Here is a 26,649-nt window from a genome sequence, read left to right on the forward strand (position 1 = left end):
AGAACCAAGGTACATGATCTACTGGTTGGACATGCCTGCTATATGGTAATTTATGGACAAAATATGTATTTTATCAAAGTAATAGTCAAACTGAAATACAATTAAGAAGTAAAGGGGCCCTTGACCATCAGGTCCAGTCATGTCCGACTCTGGGGTTGCAGCGCTCATCTCGCTCTATAGGCCGAGGGGGCCGGCGTTTGTCCGCAGACAGCTTCCGGGTCATGTGGCCAGCATGACAAAGCTGCTTCTGGCGAACCAGAGCAGCGCACGGAAACGCCGTTTACCTTCCTGCCGGAGCGGTACCTATTTATCTACTTGCACTTTGATGTGCTTTCGAACTGCTAGGTGGGCAGGAGCTGGGACCGAGCAACGGGAGCTCACCCCATTGCAGGGATTCGAACCGCCGACTTTCTGATCAGCAAGCCCTAGACTCTGTGGTTTAACCCACAGCGCCACCTGGGTCCCGTTATAGTATAATAATAGTGAAATACAATTAAGAAGTAGTATATTAATAGTGAAATGCAATTAAGAAAAGTACGGTATATTAATATGAAATAATTATGAAGCTCTAACTTAAAATGATTTTCTATTCAACCCAAATAATGCAAACACATTGGCATTGGGCAATGACAAAAGTTTCATAATCTGGTCTCTAGAAACTTGCTATAACATGAAATCATAATAGGTGTAAATATATGATGCAAACTAATAATAATTATAAATAGCAGAATGTAGACACCCTATGTATAGAAATGAGCAAACCAGTGATATTTTAGGAAGCAGGCTAGCATCATAGGAGCCTACACAACACAAAACACTGTTGCTGAATGTAGGTTGTATTTTATTTGCCTTTTATCTTATATTTTGGAAATGTACATCAAGTTGCTTTTTTCCTTTGATTTTTTTGGGGGGACCTCAAGAGAGTGGGGCCCTAAGCTATAGCTTGTTTATAGCTTGTTTGAAGCAAGGCCAGCAACAAAATATTGCAGCGCAGAGCACTCTGGTCCCCGTCTGCGAACACCCTCAAGTCCAGGCATCCCCAAACTTTGCCCTCCAGATGTTTTGGGACTACAACTCCCATCATCCCTGACCACCGGTCCTGTTAGCTAGGGATGATGGGAGCTGTAGTCCCAAAACATCTGGAGGACCGAGTTTACTGCGAAAATGTTGCCCTGGAGGAACAAGAAAAAAAGACTACATTTCCCAGCAGCCATTGGGAATGAGGCCTGCCCGACGTTCCATTGGCTTGAAAGGCGGGCGAAGGTGCCGAGTGATTGGCTGAGATGGGGAAAGGGGGCGGGAGACGTCAGAGCGCAACATTCCACCCAGGACAACAGAGCCAGGTGGGGATTCTCTGAGTTCGCAAGAGCAAGAAACTGCGGGAAAGAAGAACATATTTATCTCCCGGGTCCTAAATGGAGGTAAGGGTGGAAAATGCATCAGTGGGAAGGAGTGTGCGAGGAGCTGTTTTATATTTGCATAGCATGGGGAAATGGGGCTGACTCCTCCCTTTGTTTGATGGGTCCCCAACATTGATTTTATTTTATTTATTTTGCTTTTCGATCCAGAAGGGAATAGGAAGCAGCTGCATTTTGCTTCACTTTATGTACTTGGGAAGAGAGGGAAAGGATAAGAAAAGACCAAATGTGACCTCTAAAAATGGCGGAGGGGGGGGGGGAGGAGGTGTGGATAGAGAAAAGAAAAAAAAGAGATAAATGTTCAGACCGCTGTAATTCCTGAAAGAGCTTTCCTGATCTTCTTCTTCTTCTTCTTCTTCTTCGTAGTTTTTTTTATAAATAAAATCAAACCAGCCCTTAAAGGTGCCTTGCATGCATGTGATCTCATGTGTTTGTTGTTAAAGGACCGGGACAGTAGTGGGTGCTAAATTTTGCAATTAGGTTGTTTAGATACCACAAACGGGGCTTAATAATAATAATAATAATAATAATAATAATTTTTATTATTTATACCCCGCCCATCTGGCTGGGTTTCCCCAGCCACTCTGGGCGGCTTCCAACAAAATATTAAAATACATTGGTCTGTTAAACAAAATATTAAATATTAAAATACATTGGTCTGCCTTCAGATGTCTTCTAAAAGTCTGGCAGATGTTTTTCTCTTTGACATCTGGTGGGAGGGTGTTCCACATGGCTGGTGCCACTACCGAGAAGGCCCTCTGTCTGGTTCCCTGTAATTTGGCTTCTCGCAGCGAGGGAACTGCCAGAAGGCCCTCGGCACTGGACCTCAGTGTCCGGGCAGAACAATGGGGGTGGAGACGCTCCTTCAGGTATACTGGAACGAGGCTGTTTATTGGATTTTCTTAAAGGTAAAGGTAAAGGGACCCCTGACCATTAAGTCCAGTCGCGGACGACTCTGGGGTTGCGGCGCTCATCTCGCTTTACTGGCCGAGGGAGCCGACGTTTGTCTGCAGACACTTTTTCCAGGTCATGTGGCCAGCATGACTAAGCTGCTTCTGGTGAACCAAAGCAGTGCACGGAAACGCTGTTTACCTTCCTGCCGGAGCGGTACCTATTTATCTACTTGCACTTTGACATGCTTTCAAACTGCTAGGTTGGCAGGAGCTGGGACCGAGCAACGGGAGCTCGCCCCGTTGCGGGGATTCGAACCACTGACCTTCTGATCAGCAAGCCCTAGGCTCTGTGGTTTAGACCACAGCGCCACCCACATCCCCGCCCGTTGTCTTAGGAAATGGCAAATCTGGATTAAATGGGAAGTGGGTAGGAGAGAAATATAAGATAGTGCTTTTAATATGAGCAATGCCATGTAGATACTGTGTGGAATTTGCATGTGGCAGAGGTACAGCATTGATCTCACAACACACACCTGGCCAGAAAGCCCCCCTGATGTTCTGAACCTGGACAGAACCTCATATTTTCAAGTGCTGATGCCCTAAATCAGGCATTGGCAACCTTGGCTCTCCAGATGTTTTGGAACTACAACTCCCATGACCCCTGACCACTGGCCCTGTTAGCTAGGGATCATGGGAGTTGTAGTTCCAAAACATCTGGAGAGCCAAGGTTGCCTATGCCTGCCCTAAATCCACTCTCTTAACACAGCTGGTGGCTGTGTTTGCTCATAATTGCAATGCTTTAATGCTGGGCAAGGGGGGCCTTTTCTCTCTATGGCGTGAGATAAAGATCATCCTCACGGGTAAGCTTTGACAGATGGGCGGGACAACTCACCTGTCAATCACATGACATGTCCTCCTCACCTGTCAAAAGCCAGGTGTGGGCCTTGCAGAAGTCACCCAAGTGTTGCGGTCCATTCTGCCACTGGCATTGTGCTGCGTGGAAAAGACTGCTCAACCTGCAGCCTGAAGTGGCACATTCCAGAAGCAACTTTTGTATCAAGGGCCGGGAGAGGAGGAGAGTCGTGGATGTGGGAAGGTGGGTAGATCTGGGCTCAGTCAGTGGGGCAAGGTGCCTTTTGGGGCAGCTGCTGCTTCCTGTTCCAGGTCTGCACCCTGAGCCTCTTGAAAACATTTGTGAGAAATGAGATGGGGGGTCTCTGTCCTCGCAGGGGCCGGTGGTGACCTTTGAAGATGTGGCCGTGTATTTCACGGAGAGCCAGGGGGTTCTGCTGGATGCCGACCAAAAGGCCCTCTACAGCGATGTCATGATGGAGAATTATGGGAATGTGGCCTCGTTGGGTAAGGATTCTGGTGCATCATTCTGCAAAAAGCCTCGAAATTCACTTGCCCATCTCTGCATGTTTGAAATGTTGCGTATCTATGACACACTTTAGGTTACAGGTAGGTAGCCGTGTTGGTCTGGATCGAAGTAAAATAAAAAAATTCCTTCAGTAGCACCTTAAAGACCAACTAAGTTTTTATTTTGGTATGAGCTTTCGTGTGCATGCACACTTCTTCAGATACCTGGATCGAAGTAAAATAAAAAAATTCCTTCAGTAGCACCTTAAAGACCAACTAAGTTTTTATTTTGGTATGAGCTTTCGTGTGCATGCACACTTCTTCAGATACCTTTCTTCAGATATGACACACTTTGTTTCTTCACTTGGCCTTTTCTCTAAAAAAATTCAGGGTGAGTTGCTTGATCTCTCTCTCTCTCTCTCTCTCTCTCTCACACACACACACACACACACACATATTGTCGTACCTTGGAAGTCCAATGGAATCTGTTTCGGAAGTCCCTTCAACTTCTAAAGCGTTTGACTTTCAAAGCACAGCTTCCAATTAGCTGCAGGAGCGTTGGACGTTTGGCTTCCGAAAATTGTTTGAAAACCGGAACAATCGCTTCCGAGTTTCAATCGTTCGGGAGCTGAAACGTTCAAGTTCAAAGGTGTTCGGCTTCCGTATTATATAACTCCAACATTAAGGGGAAAAATTAACAAACAATCGGAAGCATGCTTTAAGCTGCAGTTTTAACTGACATTGTATATCATGGGTATGGTCTGGGAGCAATGGCCACAGGGTCCAATTTAAGACTCTTGCCAGACCACCCCAATTCTAAAGATAGTTCTTTATAGTAAATCAGGTTATGTGCGATGGTTGTGTGGTTCCCTCTTTGGAGGTTGGGATGTGTTTCACCACATCTCTTGTGACATTCTCTGCTGTCTTCTTCCCTGGGTAGGATTTCCATTCACCAAACCTGAGCTCATCTCCCACCTGGAACGAGGGGAAGAACCGTGGGTGCCAAATTGTCGGGGTTTGGATGAAATTGAGAACTCCAACACCAGCTCAGGTGAGGGGCTCAGGGGAAGCCAACCGTCCAAAAACTCTTTCGTGATTTCTTGGGACTCTGATCGGTAACTTATTATTGGGATACCTCAAGTCATGGTTCTAAAATGGGCAGTTAAGATGCACTTCCCAAACTTTGTTCTCCTGCTGTTTTTGGATTAATCTATAAATGTTTTTGGACTACGTGGTGTTTCCCAAACTTGGTTCTCCTGCTGTTTTTGGACTACAAATCCCATCATCCCTGACCACTGGTCTTGCTAGCTAGGTGATGATGGTAGTTGTAGTCCAAAAACAGCTGGAGACCCAAGTTTGGGAAACATTGCATTAAACCAAGGGCTGCTGAAGACCTTAGCTCCCAAATTCTTGTGACAAAAAAAATTATTTGCTCTTCTATTTTCCCAGCTTGCCCCTGGCAGAGCTACAGTTCCCAGCACCCTTAAACTAGAGCTCCCAGGATTCTTTGGTGGAAGCCATGCAGTGTAAATGTGTGTTGTGGACATGACCACAGTTTTGGGGGGTGATGGGATGAAAGAGGGAGGTGTTTTCATGCCGCTTCCTTACTTGATATTTCAGTACCGCCACATTCTTAATGGTTCAGTTTCCCCTTTCAACCTTCTTCCCAGGTTTCCTTCCTCCAGAATAAATCCTATTTCTATCTGCCTTTTGCCCCAGCAGATGAGCGCAGCGGAAATCACCCATGTGCCGCTCGGGAGGGATATCCTGTTCAGAAGTCAAGCATTGCCAGATGTCAGGATCTCTGTACAGGAAAGAAAGCCCACGAGTGCTTGGAGTGTGGAAAGTGCTTTGCTGAGAAATCAAAGTTCACGATCCACCAGAGAGTCCACACGGGGGAGAAGCCCTATAAGTGCTCCGAGTGCGGGAAACGCTGTGCCACCAAATCAAACCTCACGAGCCACCGGAAAATCCACACGGGAGAGAAGCCCTATGGCTGTGCGGAGTGCGGGAAGCGCTTTTCTCACAAATCCTATTTCGTGATTCACCAGACGGCCCACACAGGCAGGTACCCGTATAAGTGTGCTTTGTGCGGGAGGTGCTTTGTCCAGAAGTCAAAACTCGCCGACCACCAGCGGGTCCACACAGGAGAGAAACCCTATAAATGCTTAGATTGCGGGAAGTGTTTCGCTTGGAAATCTCAGGTCGGAGAACACAGGAGAAGCCACACCGGAGAGAAGCCTTTCATGTGCACCGAATGCGGGAAGCGCTTTTCTCACAAGTCGGTGCTCGTCACCCACCAGAAAGTCCACACGAGGGAGTACCCCTACAAGTGCTTGGAGTGTGGGAAAGGCTTTGCTTATTCCACAGCCTTTGTGACGCACAGGAAAATCCACCCAGGGGAGAAGCCTCACAAGTGCTCAGAGTGCGGGAAATGCTTTACGTGGAAGTCGCAGCTCGGGAACCACCAGCGAGTGCACACTGGGGAGAAACCCTTTCCATGTTTAAAATGCGGGAAGCTTTTCGCTCGCAAGCCGGAACTCGCAAACCACCAGAGGGTGCACACGAAAGAGAAACCCTTCAGGTGTTCCGAGTGTGAGAAATGCTTCGCTTATTCCTCTGCGCTCGCCACGCACCGCAGAGTCCACACAGGAGAGAAACCCTTTGAGTGCGCAGAGTGCGGGAAACGTTTTGCCCGCAGAGCAGTCTTTGCGAGGCACCAGAGATCCCACACGAGGGAGAGGCCCTTTACGTGTTCAGACTGCGGGAAACGTTTTGCCGATTCTTCCACGTTTGCTACGCACCGGAGGGTCCACACGGGAGAGAAGCCCTACAAGTGCGCGGAGTGCGGGAAAGGCTTCGCTTCCCAAAAGCCGTTCAAGAGACACCAGCAAGTCCACACAGGAGAAAAGCCCTTCAAGTGTCCGGAGTGTGGGAAGTGTTTTGCTGATCCCTCCACCCTGGCAAAGCACCAGAGAGTTCACCCAGGCGAGAGAACCCACAAATGCTTGAAATGCCATAAATGTTTTGTTCAAAGTTCAGACCTTATGAGGCATCAGAGGACCTGTGCGACTGACAAACCGTATACGTGTTTGATGTGCGGCGAATGTTTCCCATCGACGTCAGCCCTCATCTGCCACGAGAGAGCCCACATGGATGAGAATTATTATGACTGTTCCAAGCCTTTCCCCATACGATAGAGCAAGCGGCGGCTCTCAAGGTTTTTTCTCTGTTGTATTGTCATTTAATACTGTCATTGTGTATTGTTTTTAATATTCGGTTGGAAGCCGCCCAGAGTGGCTGGGGAAACCCAGCCAGATGGGCGGGGTATAAATAATAAATTATTATTATCATCTCTGGGCCATACTTTCAGAATAAAAAAATGGCTCTGGGCCGCACCAATTTTTTTGTTGGAAAAGGAAAAGAAACAACTTGATTTACAACATAGGGCACAGCTATTTTATAATGTGATTGTGGAACACCCAGCAAGTATGAAGCAATGCAGCTACATAAGAACATGAATCATTCCCAAAAGATAATCATGAATGAGCCTCTTACATATGCACCTTACCTAAGTAGGTATGCAAACTCAGTGAGAGGTGTGAGCTTGCTTTTGCTGGCTAATTGCATTTGTAGTAGGTCGGATTTGAGGCAAACTCTCATCTCCTTCCTTTTTCCTGATCTTTCATATTTGCGTGTGTAGACCTTTTAACCACCCCCAAATAAATTCAGACAAGACTCAATTTTTTGGTTTGGTTTTTGGCAGAATTTAGGCCACAACTTTATTGATTACAATCAAGTGAGTGGTTGCATAGGCTCTGGTTCGACTAGCTCCCTGCACCCTTGCAGGCAGCGCTGACGCAGGGCACACCATAGGTCAGCCTTGGGTGAACACCCGGCAAAGTGGAAGGCGGGATCATACCAGTCCACCAGCCAGATGCCCCCCTGGACTCAGGCTCAGGGCACAACCCCTCTCAGGGTTGACCAACCAAAGAGTCCCAGGATTCCTTTAACAGAACACCCATCGCACAGGGATGGCTAGAGCGTTCTGCCACCCCTATCACCTGAACCAGAGCCTATCCGCAACCTTACAAGTTGTGATGATTTGCTACATGGCAGGCATAGCTGCCAAGTTATCCCTTTTTTAAAGGGATTTTCCCTTATGCTGAATAGGCTTCCTCGCGAGAAAAGGGAAAACTTGGCAGCTATGATGGCAGGTGAAACCCAAATGGCACCAGCCAATCAGCCAAGTGGGGGGAAATCCTGCCGTGCCCCTGTCCCAACGACACACGACGGCATAGCAAGGTCATGCGTGCAAGCCCTAAATATAGGGAGAGGTGGGCGGGTGTTTCGATGCACTGGCCCCAAAGAGGAAGCTCAGGGACATGTGCATGGGCTTTTATAGAGGTCCCTCGATAGAATTTAGCTGGCATCCCATTGGTCTGATTGCACCCCGCATCGAGGGACTTCCAATAGAGTGTTGTGGCCATCCAAACGTTCCTACCAACAACACAGGGCTTGGTTGCCAGGCCACACCGCAACATGTGCCCTCTGGTTAGGGAGGACCCGATTTGTCAGAGTTGAGAACTCCTGTTCACAACAGTATGTCGTGGAAGAACAGCCAATGTTCTTGAAGAGAGTTGTGGTTGCTGTTTCTGGTTGTATACCCATGCTACACTGAAATGTTTAAATGTGACTTTGGTTGTCCTTGCATCTTCCTGCCACACTTGCCATCCTTTCTTGCCACCAATTCCACCCACCCACACAACACCTGCTAGGTTCATTCCTAGAGATCAGGTGGCCTCTGGTCTTGAATATCAGCCACCTTCAGACTGCAAACTTAAATATTTTCTGTTTTGTTGCTATAGCTTGTTTTAAAAATAGAAATCCTTATTAAAAACATCATTAAAAAATAAAACCATCTGGAAGCAGCCTGAGAAAAAAGGGCATCAGCATTTTTGTGTGTGTGGAGGGAACCTAATGGCTGAATTCCCCCCCCCCAAAAAAAAAGCCAGTGATTTTGCACCAGAACACAAATGCATAGGCTGTTCCTGTTTTGGATTTTGTTTTCATCTGCTGCAGTTTTAAAATGTTACGTTCATCGAATCATAGAACCATAGAGTTGGAAGAGACCACAAGGGCCATCCAGTCCAACACCCTGCCAAGCAGGAAACACTATCAAAGCATTCTTGACATATGCCTGACAAGCCTCTGCTTAAAGACCTCCAAAGAAGGAGACTCCACCACACTCCTTGGTAGCAAATTCCACTGCTGAACAGCTCTTACTGTCAGGAAGTTCTTCCTAACGTTTAGGTGGAATCTTCTTTCTTGTAGTTTGAATCCATTGCTCCATGTCCGCTTCTCTAGAGCAGCAGAAAACAACCTTTCTCCCTCCTTTATATGACATCCTTTAATATATTTGAACATGGCTATCATACCACCCCTTAACCTTCTCTTCTCCAGGCTAAACATACCAAGCTCCCTAAGCTGTTCCTCATAAGGCATCGTTTCAGGCCTTTGACCTTTTTGGTTGTCCTCTTCTGGACACGTTCCAGCTTGTCAGTATCCTTCTTGAACTGTGGTGCCCAGAACTGGACACAGTACTCCAGGTGAGGTCTGACCAGAGCAGAATACAGTGGTACTATTACTTCCCTTTATCTAGACACTATACTCCTATTGATGCAGCCCAGAATTGCATTGGCTTTTTTAGCTGCTGCATCACACTGCTGACTCATGTCAAGTTTGTGGTCTACCAAGACTCCTAGATCCTTTTCCCATGTACTGCTCTCAAGTCAGGTGTCTCCCATCCTGTATTTGTGCCTTTCTTTTTTTTGCATCATATTTATTTTATTTTATTCGTTTCCAACCCTGCAGAGTGCGAGCCGAAAAACAGGTTAAAAACTAAAAAGCAACAACCCAAGTCTCACAAGCGCAGGGTAAGGGCGGCGCTGGGCACCAGCTGGAGGGGAGGGGGACAAAGACTACGATTCCCAGCAGCCACTGGGCTCTTAGCCCCCGCCTCCATTTCCCTCCACGGTACGAGTCCGGAATATCCCGACATTGGATTGGCCGAGATGGGAGCGACGGGCGCGAAGGAGCCGAGGGATTGGCTGAGCTGGAAAAGGGGCGTGGGGAAGAGCGTGAGCGCAGCATCCCCAGGACAGAAAGGTGGGGGGGGGGCGTCAGTGAGTTGAGTTGCAAGAGCCGGAAACTGTCCGGAGGAGCGCCTGAAACTCACCTTTTGCAAATGCAGGTAAAAAGTGGGGGGGGGAGTGCATTAACTGAGAGCGGGTGGGCGAGGGGCTTTTGGGGTGGGTGGGTAATGTTTCTTGCAACTTGGGGGAGTGGGAGGGGGGTGTCTCCTTTGTCTGCTTGGGTTTCCTCTCCACCCTTTTTCATAGACCCAGAGGGGGAAAGGAAGGGGCTGAGCTTGGCATCCGCTTGTGCACTTGGGAAGGGGTGTGTGTGTGTCTGGGTGTGCGGAGAAGGAGAGGCAGAAAAGCAGGGGGGGGCGGAAAGAGACCAAATATAACCTCTTAAAATGGCGGGGAAAAGATAAACCTCAGGTCCTTGCAGTTCCTGAAAGTGCTTCTGTCTTAGTTTGGAAAAAAGCAGCAGGAAAACTAGAAAAACAGAAGCAGCTGATATATTATGTGTCTGTCTATTTACGTATGTCTATCTGCTGTCATTGCATGGTTTCCTTTATTTATCTTTTAAGCCACGGAGCCAGCGCTTTGATGTGGTACCTGAGACTCAGATCCTCGGGATTTTGCATGCTGAAGTCTCGGGTCTACCTCACACACAAACAGAGAGAGAGAGAGAGAGAAAGCTCTTGCGTCCTTGGCTGTTTGCTGCATCATAATTTTGTGTGTGTGACTGATGTGGTCCCTGCTGGCGCTGCAGTGCTATAAAAGCCGTGCTTGGAGGCATGTACCCTCATGATGTGTGCGTGCAAGTTCCCCAGCGCTACCCTCCGATCATAACTCAGACAGACTCTCATAGGCGCCTTAAGGACCATAAGCTTTTGTGGGTTAGAGCACACTTTGTCCGGCGTCTCGTATCTTTGCCTGCTGATGACAACATCGTAAAAAAGAGAGAGAAATCTCTGCATCATCGTGAATATCTCTGCCGCAGTGGTGTGAAAACAAAACAGGCATAGATCTCTGGAATTTTTTTTCTTGTTTCTCTGTCCAGGTTTAGATTGTATGGCTCTAGGGGCAGGGACCTCTCTACTGTAGCAATGCACGTTTTGGACAGCAACTCCCAGCCTTCTCCAGCCAGCATAGCCAATTGTTGGGGATGATGGGAGTTGTAGTCCTACAATACAGGTACTACAGGTTCTCTAGTCCTGCTGTAAAGTGCCAAACCCTTTTGAAAGTGTGTTATACCTGTAGAGCAATCAGGAAAAGGTTTACTTGGATTTAAGGCCCTCTTTAATTGTTGGGACTGGAGCCCGAGTCAGTTTGCAACCTTAAAGAAGTCACTTCAGTTCAGTGCCTTTGTGACACCATGCTCACGGGACCAGTTCTCAAGACTGTGTCGTATGTTTTGTGCAGCAAAATGAGGTGGCATGGTAGAGTTTAGACTGCAGCTGTGATTGTGCTTGGCAGCTTCTGAATGCTTCCCCCAAGGGAAAACATCCTGCAAACAGAAAACTAGTGTAGCACTCAGACAGGTTCTGACTTAGCCTTCTGCCTGCGTTGTGCTGGTTTTCTCTTTGCAGCGAGCAGCATTTTAAGTTCCCACCATGCTGAGAAGTGGTGCTGTGGTGGAATAATGGCAGGATTCGAAATGATGGCTTCCCTGGACCTGGTTGGGTGCACCTTGTTTTGGAGCACTGGGCGGCGGTGGGGAAGGAAAGAAGAGGCCCAGGGCACTATCAGCTGCCCAAAAATTCTGGGTGTTGGTGCTGAGACTTGATAGTTCATATCTGCTAGATTACATCTCCTTAAAAAAAATTTTTTTGAAAAATTCAAGATTTAACAACTACCATGATTGCTAAGAGGAGGACGTCCATGTTGAGAAACAGTATACTTTCAATTGCCTGGTACCCAGGAATGCACACAATGGGGGTGTTATTTAACACTTCTATAGAGTATGTATATACAGTCGTACCTTGAATGGAATCCTGCAGCCAATTGGAAACCCCAGAAGCCCCATCGGATGTTCGGCTTCCAAAAATAGTTCGCAAACCAGAACACTCACTTCCAGGTTTGCAGCGTTCAGGAGCCAAAACGTTCGAGAACTAAGCTGTTTGAAAACCAAGGTGTGACTGTACTGTGCATATATGAAAAGATAAGACCATCCTTAATTGCAGGCTCACAATCAAGTAGGCATGGCACAAAAGGATGAAGGATGTGGAGGGAAGAGGAAAGCAAAGCCTTGGAGCAACTGTTCTGCCCACTGGCCCGTCCGTCTCCCTTTTGGTAGGATGCACTTGCCAGGTGGCAGGAGGTGAAGCCTGCCAGCGACATTTGATTCCCTGGCTGATGGCCAAGACCCGAGCGTGCCTCCTCTGCATTCCCAAGCAACTTTGGGAGGAAGGGAAGGATATATATTTAATGAATTAAAAGAGAGAGAGAGCGCTAGCAGTTAAGAGCAGAGCATTCTTTCCTGTAGGAAGCGGGGAGGCAAAGTCCCTGCAATTGCATATTTAGGGAATGGTCCAACGGACTCAGTGTTAGAACATCGGCTTTGCATGTGTAGAAGGTTACAGGCTTAATCCCCAAAATCTCCAAGTAGGGCTGGGAGAGACTCCCTGCCTGAAACCCTGGAGATCTGCTGCCAATCATGGAACGTAATTCTGAGTTTGATCCGGCGAGCCAATTCTTGTGTTACCCTAATTACCTATTGATTTCAAATTCTACTTTCAATAAAAATGATTTGCCAGAGTCCTCTAGGTTTTGACAGCTTAGCAGGAAGATATTATCTGCGAAGTGGGATCACAATGTGATCGCTGTAAGGAAGGGGCTTGCCAAATATCACAAGCCCTTCCTGCCTCGGTCAGCCGCTAATACTTTAACGTGTCATTTGCTGAACTTTAATTTTGATTAAAAGCTAAAGAGCCAGTTCTATTGACTCTCCCAGTTGGCTGACTTTAACCGCCGTCTGTCTCATCATGAATGGAAGTGGAAGTCTTGTTAGTTTTGTTGCTGTTTGTTGTTTGTAAAATAAAACAATGTAATATTAAACCATTTTTTAAAAAAATCCTGCTTCAGTGTGCTGAGTATGGTTCCTTTCATCTAGCAGAATGGCATATATATATATATATATATATCATTGATGTTATGGAAGTTTGGTGAGTCTTTAAATGTTGACTTAGCCTGTGATAGAACAAGACCTTCAGCTTCTGTGTCCTATACCAAGAAATACAGAAAGCAAATAACTGCAAACACACATTTGCGTTTTACATGCAATAAAGCAGGCACTCCCAAACTCGTCCCTCCAGATGTTTTGGGACCTCAACTCCCAGCTAACAGGACTAGTGGTCAGAGATGATGGGAATTGTAGTCCCAAAACATCTGGAGGGCCAAGTTTGGGGGTGCCTGCGATAAAGCCTCGTTGAAATCAGTGGGAGCTACTTGTGAGTAAATATGCGTAGGGTTGTGTTGTAAAAGTCCAATTACTTGTCCTTTGACTTCTTTGTAACACTTCCTTTTATATTCAGAAAATAGGCAGGGGCCAGTGGCAGTTTTAGCACACTTTGCTGAAAAGCAAGCAAATAAAGTAAGAGGCGCTAAGCTCAGAATCCCAGTGACTGACAGTAAATGACACCTTCTTGGAAGTAAGCAAACATCTGTGCACAATATATAATTTCCAATAAGGAAATGAGGAACTTTTGTTAAGAGTTGAATGAGTCACAAGCCAGAAGAAAATCTTACTCTGCCAGCAGTCTCCCGGAGCCTTGCACAGCTTCTGCCCCAAAGCCATCCATTCGTTTTTAAAAAATACCTCCAAAAGAGCTAAATGTCTTCTTAAAAGCAGAGATGGGGAACCTGAGGTTTTGCAGATGTTCTACTCCAACTCCTATCAGTTTCTGCATGACGGTCATCTGGAGAGAGGCAGGTTCACCACCCCGGCTTTTAAAAGTTCAAGAACTTGCCGAGGAGTTTTCCCCTGAACTTGCTGCAGATATGTTTTAGAGACAAAAGCAAGAGTTAATGGCAAACGAACCACTTTTGCAAGAGCAATGTCTTTTAAGTGGACCAAACCCCCAAAAGTACCTCAGATGTGTTGTTTGGAGAAGAATCCCATGGAAAAGAACGGTAACTTTGCAAATGTGCCACTGTGGAACTCCCTCATTTCTGTGGAGTTTGCACAGTTAAAACAAAGCTGTGAATTGTGTTCCTAATGTTTCAAGCATGCATGCAAGACGCTTTTATCGAAACATCTTCTCAGGGGGAGAGTTCTCTTTCTGACTTTCTGGCCACGATTATTATACAAGCAGGGCTGGGGAATCCGTGGCCCTCCAGTTGTTGTTGGTGCTATATCAGCCCTGACCATTGGAAATGTTGGCTGGCGATGATGGGAATCCCAAAAAGCATTTTTTTGGGGGGGGGGAATCCCCACCCCTGTTTCAGAGCTGGCGAGAAAGTGTTTCTGCCAAGTGCAGGAGACGGAGCAACAATCCTTTGTGTTCTTGCAGAGCCTGGTGACTTTTGAGGATGTGGCCGTGTATTTCTCGAAGGAGCAGTGGGCTCTGCTGGACCCCAACCAACGAGCTTTGTACAAGGAAGTCATGATAGAGAATTACGGGAATGTGGCCTCCTTGGGTAAGGAACTTCCTTCTTCCTTGGGCTAGGTGTGCAAAGGCTGTCACTACTGGCCAGGGCTGATGGGAGATGGGATCCAAAACACTGGAGGGGCAGGAGGATGGCAAAGGTGGCTTCAAAATGTCAGATGTATGTATGTAAAATCCTTCCCCCGTCTCCCCAGTAATTTCTGCGTTAGGGAAGTTGCTTCCTTCCTTCAGATTTAGTTATGTCAGGGGTGGGGAACGTCAGGCTCAGGGGCCAAATGTGGCCCTCCAGTTGCCTCTGTATGGCCCTCAGAACTCTTCTAAGGCCACACCGCACGATATCCCTGCTTTTACTTTTATTTTATTAAATTTACCGGTGTATACCACCCTATACCTGTAGGTCTCACAACATAAAATCAGAAAGAGTGTGTTGTCTTTTCCTGGCTGGCATGCAAATACTATTAATAAATTAATTAACATTTGTAATAAGAATAATCCTTGAACCCTGAGAGAGACCCTTGCTTCCTTTTTTAAAATGTTTTTTTATTTTATTTCCCCCTCCCCAAATTTCTACATTTCATTAGTTTTACAATCAATTTAACGTTTTCAAATTTGACTTCCTTCCTCCCTCTTTCTGCGATTCCATAAATTTATTTTTTAATACCTTCAGCATATCGCAAGTTCATTTAACTTGCTCATTTATTTATCTACTGTAAATATATACCCTTATAAAACTGCAGGTTGTTACATTAATCCTGCTATTGTTTTTATTTTTTGCTTACCTGGAAGGAGGGATTTTTGTGTGTGTGTGTTTTTTTTGTGTGTGTGTGTGTGTAGAGAGAGAGAGAGAGAGACAATACTGTGCAATTCATTCCCAATATAAAATGTAGATGTGTTGCTCCACCCACTTTTTCCCCTGGCCCCGCCCACCCTTGGAATATCCTACCTTCGAGGTTTTTAAGCAGAGGTTGGATGGCCATCTGCCATGGCTTCCCCCTAAGAATCCTGGGAAGTATGGGTGCGTTAAGGGGGCTGAGAGTCGTGAGGAGACCCCTGTTCCCCTTGCAGAGCTACAATTCCCAGAGTTCCCTGGGAATGAGGGGTGAAGTGTTAAACCCCTCACAGAAGAGCAGCTTTCTGAGGGGAATAGGGGACTCCTAACAACTCCCAGCATCCAAAACACCGGAAAACCGTCCTCACCATTCCTCTTCTCTTCCTGAGAAGGATACCCAGCCCCTAAGCCTGGCCTCATCTGCCGCCTGGAACAAGGAGACGAGCCCTGTGTGCCAGATTCTCCGGATGGAAGGAAGCTCTTCGACACCAGCTCAGGTGAGGCACTGGTTTGAGCCCGGCGAAGGGTGTTGGCAGCCCTGGTCTTGGCTATGCGTACTCTTCCAATTTGCTGATGGCTCTAATCTCGCTGTGAGAAATGGTAAAAAGGTAAAGGGACCCCTGACCATTAGGTCCAGTCGCGGGCGACTCTGGGGTTGCGGCGCTCACCTCGCGTTATTGGCCGAGGGAGCCGGCGTACAGCTTCCGGGTCATGTGGCCAGCATGACAAAGCCGCTTCTGGCGAACCAGAGCAGTGCACGGAAACACCGTTTACCTTCCCGCCGGAGCGGTACATATTTATCTACTTGCACTTTGATGTGCTTTCGAACTGCTGGGTTGGCAGGAGCTGGGACCGGATTCGAACCGCCGACCTTCTGATCGGCAAGCCCTAGAGGCTCAGTGGTTTAACCCACAGCGCCGCCCGCATGAGAAATGGTACAGCTGCCTTTTTCCTCGTCGTTACGTTCATTCAGAAGAAGCAAAAAAGGAAGAGAAAGGGGGAAATGAGAAAGAGAAGGAAAAGAAAATGAACAAAATCAAAAAGACTTCTGGATCTCTGTCCTGCAGCTAAACATAGTATTAACATCCAACTTTTCTTTTTTTTGTTTGATTTAAAAATATATAAACATACAAAAAAAAACCATTCAAAAGCCAAATACTGTATCAAGATTACTCTGAATCTCCTGGCTTCCCCCCATCCCTTTCATGGGTCCTAATAATAAGATTTACAACTGCATATCAATACTTATCCAAGTTTATATCCTTCTGAATTATCCATACTTTCTGTTACTTTGCAAGTGTGGTTAAAATCCTACTAATGTTTTAACTTGCTTACAGTGGTCTTGTAGATAAATTATAAACTTTTCCGATTCTTTTTTAAAGTTCTTGCCTTCTTGAAACATCCAACTTTTCTATTTTCTATATGCCACTATTTTTTCTATCTTCAACAAATCCAGAAGTTACAAGTTCATTTTCTCTTACATGCAAAAAATCCAAAAGAAGTTTCTAGTCCTTAATAAATGTCAATACAGTGGTACCTTGGTTTGCAACCGCTTTGGATTACAACCGTTTTGGATTGCAACCACGTCAAACCCGGAAATGCATGTCCCTTTTTTTGGATTACAACCCATTTTTTATGGATTACAACCAATTTGGGGGGGGGGGGGAGGCCCCTTTGTTGAAAGCACGCCTTGGGTTACAACCTGTTTTGGTTTACAACCAGACCTCCAGCATGGATTATGGTTGTAAACCAAGGTACCAATGTAGTGATTTTTCTCTAATTAAGCCCATTACCTTGGCCATCTCAGCTAAATCAGAAAATTTTATCAACCACTAGCTGGCCCGGCCACGCGTTGCTGTGGGTCATCCCTGTCCCACAGTACCAGTGTAGCCGCCACTAGAGGGCCCTGTTTTGCAACATCTGTGCTCCCAGCGTGCACTTTAGGGTGATTTGTGAGTTCTGGAACACGGGGATTGGGGTTTTTTACGTGGCCCAGGTGTGACATCTGTCTACGCAAACAGTATGTGGACACTCGCACATTCGCATGTGACCTTGTGTCAAAATTTCGACGCAATCGGTCAAGCGGTTTCAGAGAAAAGTTGTTACACACCAACATGGACCTTTTACATTTTTATATATATAGATTCCTGCATAGCAGGTAGCACTGTATCTGTATCTGTGTACAACAATCTCACCTCTGTAGTCTGTCCATATGCTTTCTGAGGCTCCTTCTCAGGTGATTCATCTCTCTCTTTCTGTGCAGATAACCCTCGGAAAAAGCACTTGTGCACGGTGTGCGGCAAACGTTTCACTCAGAAACCGAATCTCACGCGGCACCTGAGAATCCACACAGGGGAGAAGCCCTACAAGTGTTTGGAATGTGGCAAATGTTTCGGCTGCCATTCGCACTTGATGAGCCACCAGATTGTCCACACCGGAGAGAAACCTTACAAGTGCTTGGTCTGCGACAAATACTTCGGCCGCAAAGCGCACCTCGCCAGGCACCAGGGAATCTACGCGGGGGAGACCCCTTACAAATGCCTGGAGTGCGGGAAGCACTTTGCGTGCCAGTCTCAGCTCGTCATCCACCGGAGGTACCACACAGGGGAGAAACCCTACAAATGCCTGGAGTGTGCGAAGTGCTTCGCCGACCCGTCGGCCCTCGTGAGCCACAAGAGGATCCACGCCGTGGAGAGGTCCCACAAGTGCCTGGAGTGCGGGAAGAGCTTCGTCCAGCAGTCCCACCTCCTGAAGCACCAGCGAGTCCACACGGGGGAGAAACCTTACAAATGCCCCGAGTGCGGGAAGTGTTTTGCCGACCGCTCCGTCTTCGCAAAGCACCAGAGGGTGCACACGGGGGAGCGGCCCTACAAGTGCGCCGAGTGCGGGAAAACCTTCGCCCGCCAGGAACACCTCGGGAGCCACCGGAGGGTGCACACAGGGGAGAAGCCCTACAAATGCTTGGTGTGCGGCAAGTCTTTCGCCCGTCAGTCGCACGTGGTGAGCCACCAGCGCGTCCACACGGGGGAGAAGCCCTGCAAGTGCGCCGAGTGCGGGAAGTGCTTTTCGGAGCGCTCGACATTCGTCAGGCACCAGAGGACCCACACAGGGGAGAAGCCCTACCGGTGCCTAGACTGCGGGAAATGTTTCGGCTCCCCTTCCCACCTGACCCGGCACCACCGGCGCCACACGGGCGAGAAGCCCCACGGGTGCCCGGAGTGCGGGAAAGCCTTCGCCGACCGCTCAGCTTTCGTCAAACACCAGCGCGTCCACACGGGCGAGAAGCCCTATAAGTGCGCAGAGTGCGGGCGGTGCTTTGCCAACCGCACCCACCTCGTGACCCACCAGCGTGTCCACACGGGGGAGAAGCCCTACGCCTGCTTGGAGTGCGGGAAAAGGTTTAGCGCCAATCGGAGTCTCATTCACCACCAGAGGCAACATATAGGTGAGCTGCTACTTTTTATCACAAAGGGCAGGTTTGGGGTTTTTGTTTGTTTGTTTTAAATCATTTTTATTTGATTTTACAGCTGTAGAATTGCAGAGGTACCTTGTTTGGAGTCCGGGATCTGTTCCAGAGCCCCGGACGCTCAACAAAAGGGACTCACAACAAAGTGCTGCTCTGTGCACGCACACAGAGCGGTTTGCACTTCTGCGCATGCACGAAGTGCAATTTAGCACTTCTGTGCATGCGCGAGCAGCAAACCCAGAAGTAACCCGTTCAGGTTTGCTGCAGACGGTTGCCAAAATGAACGGTCGACAGGGCGGACGTTCGCAGAGGTATTACTGTATAACATTACCAATTACATATCCATATTTAGAGATTTTTCTGAATCTCTGGACTTCCCAGCATCCCTTGCATGGGTCCTATTGTTATCCTTTTCAACTGCATATTATTTCACAGTCTCTCCATTTGTCTGTAGTATTTGCTACCTTACGAGTGCTATTGCATTCCTGCTAATGTTTTCTTCTGCTTACAGTGTTCTCCTAAATAAATTATAAATTTCCCCCATTCTTTATTGAAGTTTTGTTCTTCTTGGTTCCTGAGCTTTCTGGTCAGTTTTGCCATTTTGGCATAATACAACAGCTTAGTTTGCTATTCTTCTCTAATAGGGACTTCGTCTCCTTTCCACCTCTGGACTAGTAGCATCTGTGTGGTTGTTGTCACATACGTAAAAAGTCTTCTCTGGTCCTTTGGAAGATTGGTACCTACAATTCCTAATAATAAAGCTTCTGGGTTTTTTTTTAGCAAAAGTTATTTTAAATATTTTTTTCCAATTCATTATATATCATTTCCCATAAAGCTTTTATTACCTTACACGTCCACCACATATGGTAGAAGCTGCCTCCTTTTTCTTTACATTTCCAGCAGATATTTGTACTTTGTCTTATACATTTTTTGCTAACTTACTAGGAGTAAAATACCACCGGTACGTCATTTTCATATAATTTTCTTTCAGCGTACAACATGCTGAAAATTTCAAATCCATTTTCCATAACCTTTCCGAATCTGAAAGTTGAATATTATGCCCCAAATCCAGTTTATCATTACAGATTTAACAGGTTAAACAAAGGGCAGGTTTCGGATCCTTGAATGGATATTTCACTTCCCACCCCGAAACGATTTGCCAGGATAATGAAAATACACAAATGCATTAAAACCTAGTCGAAATTTTAAAAAAGATTCAGTTGTCGGCACCGCCCATAGGCTTTGGGGGGGGGAGTCTTTTCCTGGTGGTGAAATGATTGCAGAATGGGTGCCTGGCAAGACTCCCTGAGGAGAACATTCCAGAAATTGGGAGCTACTACAGAGAAGGCTCCATCTCTCATTGCCGTCTTCTGCACCTCCTTTGGAAGTGGCATGGAGGGATGGACCTCAGATGATGAATTTCAAGGGTCTGGACAGGATTATATAAGGCCTTAAATATTCGCAGTGATGGAAACGCTAACTTGGTGCCAGTGAATCCCCATCTGGGCGAGGTGCCCCATATTTTATTTATTCTTTTCGTGTATGTTTTCTTCATTGAAGTTGGGAAGCTGCATTATACGGAGCCAGACCAGTGCTTCATCTAGCTCCGTTTTTTAAAAATAATAATTTTATTTGTATCTTGCCTATCTGCCTGGGTTGCCCCAGCCACGCTGGGCGGCCTCCAACAGATATAAAAACATCAAACATTAAAAACTCCCCTAAACAGGGCTGCCTGCAGATGTCTTCCAAAAGTCAGATAGTTGTTTATTTCCTTGACATCTGAAGGGGCCACTACCGAGAAGGGCCTCTGCCTGGTTCCCTGTAACCTCGCTTCTCGCAGTGAGGGAACTGCCAGAAGGCCTTTGGAGCTGGACCTCAGTGGGGTGGAGGATGGGGGTGGAGACGTTCCTTCAGCAGCTCTCCAGGGTTTCAGACTGAGGTCTCTCTCAGCCCTACCTGCAGATGTTGTGGATTGAACCTGCAACCTTCTGCATGCAAAGCAGTTGCTCTAAACACTGAGCTATGGCCCCATCTCCCCTATTTCAAGCCAGCATGTAATGGGTTTCTTGCTGCCTATTATTGTTAATATTTCATTGAGTGTTATATTTATTTCTACGCCTCCTTTTCAGGCAACACCTTGCAAGACGGCTTTCCCCAAAAGCAGATGAACAAATAACGTATAATGGTGTTGCATGAGATAAAATCATGTACAGTGGTACCTCGGTTTACAAACTTAATCCCTTCTGGAAGTCCGTTTTTAAACCAAAACCGTACTTAAACCGAGGCGCGCTTTCCCTAACAAGGCTTCCCCCCACTGGTGCCCTTCTACCATTCGGATTCCATTCTCAGACTGAGGTAAAGTTCTCAAACCGGGACACTCTTTCCAGTTTTGCGGAGTTCGTAAACCAAATCGTTCTTAAACTGAGGTACCACTGTATAGGATGCTAATCAAAAAAACATTAAAAAGCTTGGTGGAGTAAAAAACAAGAACCCAGAAGTGTTTGGGGTCGGCTTAAAGGCCACAAAAGAGGTAACCAAGTGGAGATCTTCAGGGAGGGAGATCCACAAGTTGTCGGGGCCACAACTGAAAAGGTCACATCCCTGATCCCAGAATGATCAACCTTTGTGGTCAGCCAGGGCTCCAGAGGTGAATCTTCAAGTCTAGGTAGGTAGGTGATCCTTCCGATAACCTGGTCCCAAACCATTCAGAGCATTTAAGATGGGTACTTTAAATTGAGCCTGGAAACAAATAGTAACCGAAGGTAAATTGGCGTGATGAGGTCAAGCTGCCGTCTGTTGCATTTTGTACCTGATGAAATTTCTGAGCTCTGTGCAGCTCTATGTAGCGAGTGCCAACATTAGCCTGGTTTTGGATGTAACCAGCATTACAGTGTATTGTAAAAAGCGATTCTAGCTGCTGAGATCACCTCTTCTTCCATATACAAGCACTGTTTCCAGGAGGAGAACTGAGGTTTCCCCCAAGAAAATGTAGTAACCACAACCTTATTTTTTTGTGGACCTGTTTTCCATCCAAACTCAACCACCTGAGTTCACTGTTAGAGGGAGAAGTGGGTGGGGGTACATTATGAGAGTATGAATGTAAGGTTAGGGTTCTGTGGTCCTTCCGTCCTTCAGTTTAGTTCATTGCTCTTGTGGGCGACTGTCATTTTATAATTCCCCTTCGTTCCTCATGTGATCTCAGCCTGCAATTATTCTCATTCCAGGCTACCCTCTGGCCCAGTGCGTGGAGAACATTTTGTTGACGAACCAAGCCTTGGGGTGTGATGCCGGGGAATCTGTGCAGGAAAACAAACTGTATGAATGGCTTGCAGCTGGGAAGTGGCTCGGCCTCCAAGGGTCTCTGGGTCAGAGTGAAGGTGTTCACACAGAAGGAGAAACCTTGGAGATCCCTTGACCTAGGATGGCCAAGCATTTGTCGGAAGAAAGCACTGGCCTATGGCAGTCAGTTCTCTTTGATGACAGACTGAGGCGACATCACAGTCCGAATGTGGTCAGAGCAAATGACACTAAAGCTGAAACAAGCTTTTTGCAACACATTTTGAAAATCGACCACAAAATATGGGTGCTTCAGACAGTCTCTTTGATTGTTTCATTTTTTTATAAGGTGTCAAATATAAAATCCCAAAAGCTAGCAGCTTTAAAATAGTCATAAACTAAATACCATTGCATGTCAGCTATTAAATACTGGTAGGTAGTAAATACTATTGCATGACTATTATCAAACACTACATACCATTCCATTCCAACTTACCAGATTATAGTAAACACTATTGCATGCCAGTGATTAAATATGAATGTTTTGAATGCCAGTTACTTAAATGTGCTTAAATACTAAATGCCATTGCATGCCATCTGTCAAATTTAGTGAAATCATAAAAAAAACTTTGCATGTTAGCTAACAAATATAGTCAAATATGAATGCTATTGCATGCCCGCTTTCAAACACTAATACTTCTGCATGTCGTCTTTGAAATGCTTTCAAGTAACAGCTTTCAGATACGACCTGGCATCAGATATTGACATTGCATATTTATTACTTGGCATCAAATGTCAGAGAGAGCTTAATTTGCGAGGCAAATGTGCCTCAGCTCCGAATGGTACACTTGCAATCTCCCCCAAAAGGTTTGGATACGGTATACAGTGCAGTGTGCAATTCTGGTCACATCTCAAAAAGGATGGAGAGAGCGAAGAGAAGAAATTATCGGAAGGTGATAGCAGCTACCCTACAAGGGAAGCCTATAGCTGCTGCAGTTTTTTTTTTTAGTTTGGGGGAAATGTGATTAAGGGGAATCATGGATTGAGGGTTATAAAATCATGCATGGTACAGGAAAAAGTCTCCCACCCCATAATTCTAGAACCAGATGTCACCCAATGAAGCAGAAGGATGGAATGTTCAGGACAAACAAGGCCAGATTCGTGGAGGAAAAGGCTATCAGTGGCTGCTAGTCATGATGGCTGTATATTAACTTTGAGGACAGAGGCACGGTGCCTCTGAATACCAGTTGGCTGGAAACCACAAGTAAGATGAGTGCCATTGCACACTCTTCCTGCTTTCAGGCTTCCCAGAGGCATCTGATTGGCTGCTGTGAGAACAGGATGCTGGACTAAATGGGCCGCTGGCTGGATGCAGCAGCACCCTCCTTCTGTTCTTAAGTATTTATGCACACAAAAGCACAGCTAAATGATGGAATTCGCTACCACAAGACAAATAGGTGAAGGCCCTGCATGGGTATTGTAAGCTTTCCAGCCTACAGCAAGAGACGCCTATTGCCTTATTGACCTGCTTGTGGGTTTTTAGAAGCAGGAGAGATCTGGTTGGCCGCTGTCGGATGCTGGATGCTAGAATGACCATTGATGTGGTCCAGCAGAGAGCATCTTAACGTGGGGAGGTGTTTGGATAGCAGGGGATCAGCAGAATGTATTGAGAGTGTTCGGAGCACCAAAGCACCCCGCCTCTTCGATGGCAATTTGAAACGAGGGGAAAGTACCTATGTATAACTGGACCAGCTCGGTTGGGTAGAGCGTGAGATTGTTCATCTCGGGGTCGTGGGTTCGAGCCCCACAGGGGACAAAATATTCCTGCATTGGTGGGGGTTGGACTGGATGACCCTTGGGGTTCCTTCCAACTCTGCGATTCTGCAAAATAAAATGTGGACAGGTGAAGCTGCCTCATACGAAGCCAGCTCATTGGTCTACCTAACCCAGTGTTGTCTGCCCTGACTGGCAGCAGCAGGTCTCCAGAGGTCTTTCCTGTCAGTTGTCACCTGGTCCTGCTTTTGACAGGAGATGCTGAGTGAGGATTGAACCCGGCAGCTTCTTCCTGCAAAGCAGGTCTAGTTCTACCAAAGGCAGGGGGGAGGGGGAGGGCACTCCTCATCTGAAAAAGCCATGCAATGAAAACAAGCCCTGTGCGAATCGATTGACTCGTCGTTAATAAAGAACCCACGCAAGAGCTGGGGTTGTGTTGATGGGAAACAAGTGGGAACGCATGTTGTTTGCAGGGTTCAGCTAGAAGCAATACAATCGGAAGATTAATCAATCGGCAGTGGCCCATTTTCAGTCTGCCAGGGCATATTTTAGCTGCCTGCTTTCTCATGGGTAAATGTACGCCCGCAGGGATCATTTAGGAAGATAGGAAGCTAGCTGCCTTATATCAAAGTCAGACCGTTGGTCCATCTAGCTCAGTAATGCCTACACTGACTGGCAGCCAAACCCCAGGGTTTCAGACACAGAATATTCCCCTGTCTTACCTGGGGGGGGGATTGAACGGGGGGGGGCTTTAACATGCAAGGTAGTTCCACCATGGAGCATATATTGTTTTGGGCTCCATGGAGGGAAGGTGGAATCTGGAGTGTGATTGAAGAAATTCCTTTGCTCTGGCAGAGGAGGAGCTGGACTAAATTGGGTTGGGGGGGCAGCCTGATAAGGCACTTTGCAGTCAGGACCTTTGGTGGGCTGATGGTCACTCAGCTGGGAAGGTTTTCCATGGTTGCCTTTATGTCAGGGTTGGGCGACTTGTTGACCTTGGGATGTTGCTACACTACAAAACCCATCACCCCCCACCAATGACTGGGCTAGCGAGGGCTGATGGGTGAGAGTCCAATGAAGGGCCTCGAGTTTCCCACCCCATCTTTATGCTGAATAAGAGACCTGGACCTCAAGGATCAGTCACACTGCTAGGTAGCTTCTGCATCCTAGAAAACACTTTGACTTTTGCTTCAACGTGTAACTGTATACCATTTGCTTTGTATTATTACATTTATCCAACCCACCTGCTTTCCCTGCCTTTAATAAATATATTCCTTGGTTTGCTACAACTGGGCTCCAGGTGTGTTTTTTTTTAAGTGCCTTTTTTCACGATTCTATACGATTCTTCGACATCAACTTTGTTGGACTGGTCATGTTGTGCGGATGCCTGATGATTGTATTCCAAAGCAACTACTCTATTCCGAACTTAAAAATGGAAAACATATTGCTGGTGGTCAACAAAGAAGGTTCAGAGACTCTCTCAAGGCAAATCTAAAAAAATGTATAAACACTGACAACTGGGAAACACTGGCCTGAGAGCGCTCCAATTGGAGAACAGCCTTTACCAAAGGTGTCATGAATTTTGAAGACGCCCGAACTCGGGATGAAAGGGAGAAGCGTGCTAAGAGGAAGACACGCTTGACAAACCCTCACCGTGGTCAACTGTTGCCCGGAAACCTATGTCCCCACTGTGGAAGGACGTGTGGATCCAGAATTGGCCTCCACAGTCACTTATGGACTCACTGTTAAAAGCATGTTTATGGAACACAATCATACTCTGGTACGAGTAAGAAGAAGTTGGGAATCATTACTTATGTATCAGAAGTTGGGAATCATTACTTGTTCTGCTTGCAGGCTATTCTATCATTCCACAGTTCTGTGATTCTACAATTGTTGTCCCCCACCCACACTTTCATTTTGGGGTTGGACTAGATGACCCTTGCGGTCCCTTCCAACCCCAAAATTCTATTATTCTCAGAGGCAACGAACTGGTTGGCTACTGTGAGAACAGGAGGCTTGACTGGATCGGCATTTGGTCTGAACCGGCAGGCCTGTGTTTATGTATTTTGTCTCCTTATTCCAGCAAATAAAGGAACTAAAACACGAAACGCTTTTCACAATCCATAGAACAATTTAAAAAAAAAGTCATGTAAGCACAACCAGAATCCTCCACTCATCCAGAACAGCCTTTGCTACCTTCTCCAAGTGTTTTGGACTACTATAGCACCTACGGTATTATTGGCCGGAACTGATGGAAGTTGTGGACCAAAACATCTGGAAGGCACGAGGTAGGCAAAGGCTGCTCCAGAGATCTGCAAAAGCCTGAGATGGAGGCGGGGGGGGGGATGTCATTCACATAGAATTGTAGAGTTGGAAGGGACTTCGAGGGTCCTCTAGTCTAACCCCCTGCAATGCAGGAATCTCAGCTAGAGCATGCCTGACAGGTGACCATCCAACCTCTGCTTAAATACCTCCCAGGAAGGAGAGTCCACAACCTCCAGAGGGAGTCTGTCCCACTGCTTCGGGGGGGGGGGGGTTATATTAATAATTTTATTATTTGTAGCCCACCCATCTGACAAGGTTGCCCCAGGCACTCTGGGTGGCTTCCAGCATATACAAAACATAATAAAACATTAAACAATTTGCTCTAAACCATCTGTTTAGTTGTAAATTTAAAAACATTATATATAGCCGGGTTTCTCAAACTTGGGTCTCCAGCTGTTGTTGGACTACAATTCCCATCGTCCCTGACCGCTGGTCTTGCAAGCTAGGGACGATGGGGATTGTAGTCCAAAAAAAGCTGGAGGCTCAAGCTTGGGTTTGACGTCCAAAATGTATATCTATTTCAGCATTTTGGAAATGGGTGCCTGACAAATCGATGAAGCTGACAAATC

The 26,649-nt window shown here is 46.6% G+C and overlaps 1 protein-coding gene across 1 annotated transcript; it reads left to right on the forward strand.

Annotated features, from left to right (window-relative positions):
* Window positions 1-1,293: 1,293 nt before the first annotated feature.
* On the forward strand, window positions 1,294-25,036 carry LOC118080112 (uncharacterized). Its single transcript, XM_088662477.1, has 9 exons — window positions 1,294-1,421; window positions 3,541-3,670; window positions 4,611-4,721; window positions 5,390-6,868; window positions 9,580-9,923; window positions 14,316-14,442; window positions 15,633-15,737; window positions 17,504-18,685; window positions 21,931-25,036. The coding sequence occupies exons 1-9, from the start codon at window positions 1,416-1,418 to the stop codon at window positions 22,119-22,121; spliced, it is 3,675 nt and encodes a 1,224-aa protein (XP_088518603.1). The 5' UTR covers window positions 1,294-1,415; the 3' UTR covers window positions 22,122-25,036.
* The last annotated feature ends 1,613 nt before the right edge of the window (window positions 25,037-26,649 follow it).

This window comes from Zootoca vivipara, chromosome 2, assembly GCF_965207765.1.
Source record: "Zootoca vivipara chromosome 2, rZooViv2.hap1.1, whole genome shotgun sequence".
In the NCBI taxonomy this organism is placed as follows: Eukaryota; Metazoa; Chordata; class Lepidosauria; order Squamata; family Lacertidae; genus Zootoca; species Zootoca vivipara.

Bases quoted from the DNA above. Each gene is read 5' to 3' on its own strand.
- LOC118080112 (XM_088662477.1), top strand. The intron at 14,443-15,632 runs GTAAGGAACTTC...CTTCCTGAGAAG, and splicing joins CGGGAATGTGGCCTCCTTGG to GATACCCAGCCCCTAAGCCT. The intron at 18,686-21,930 runs GTGAGCTGCTAC...TTCTCATTCCAG, and splicing joins CCACCAGAGGCAACATATAG to GCTACCCTCTGGCCCAGTGC.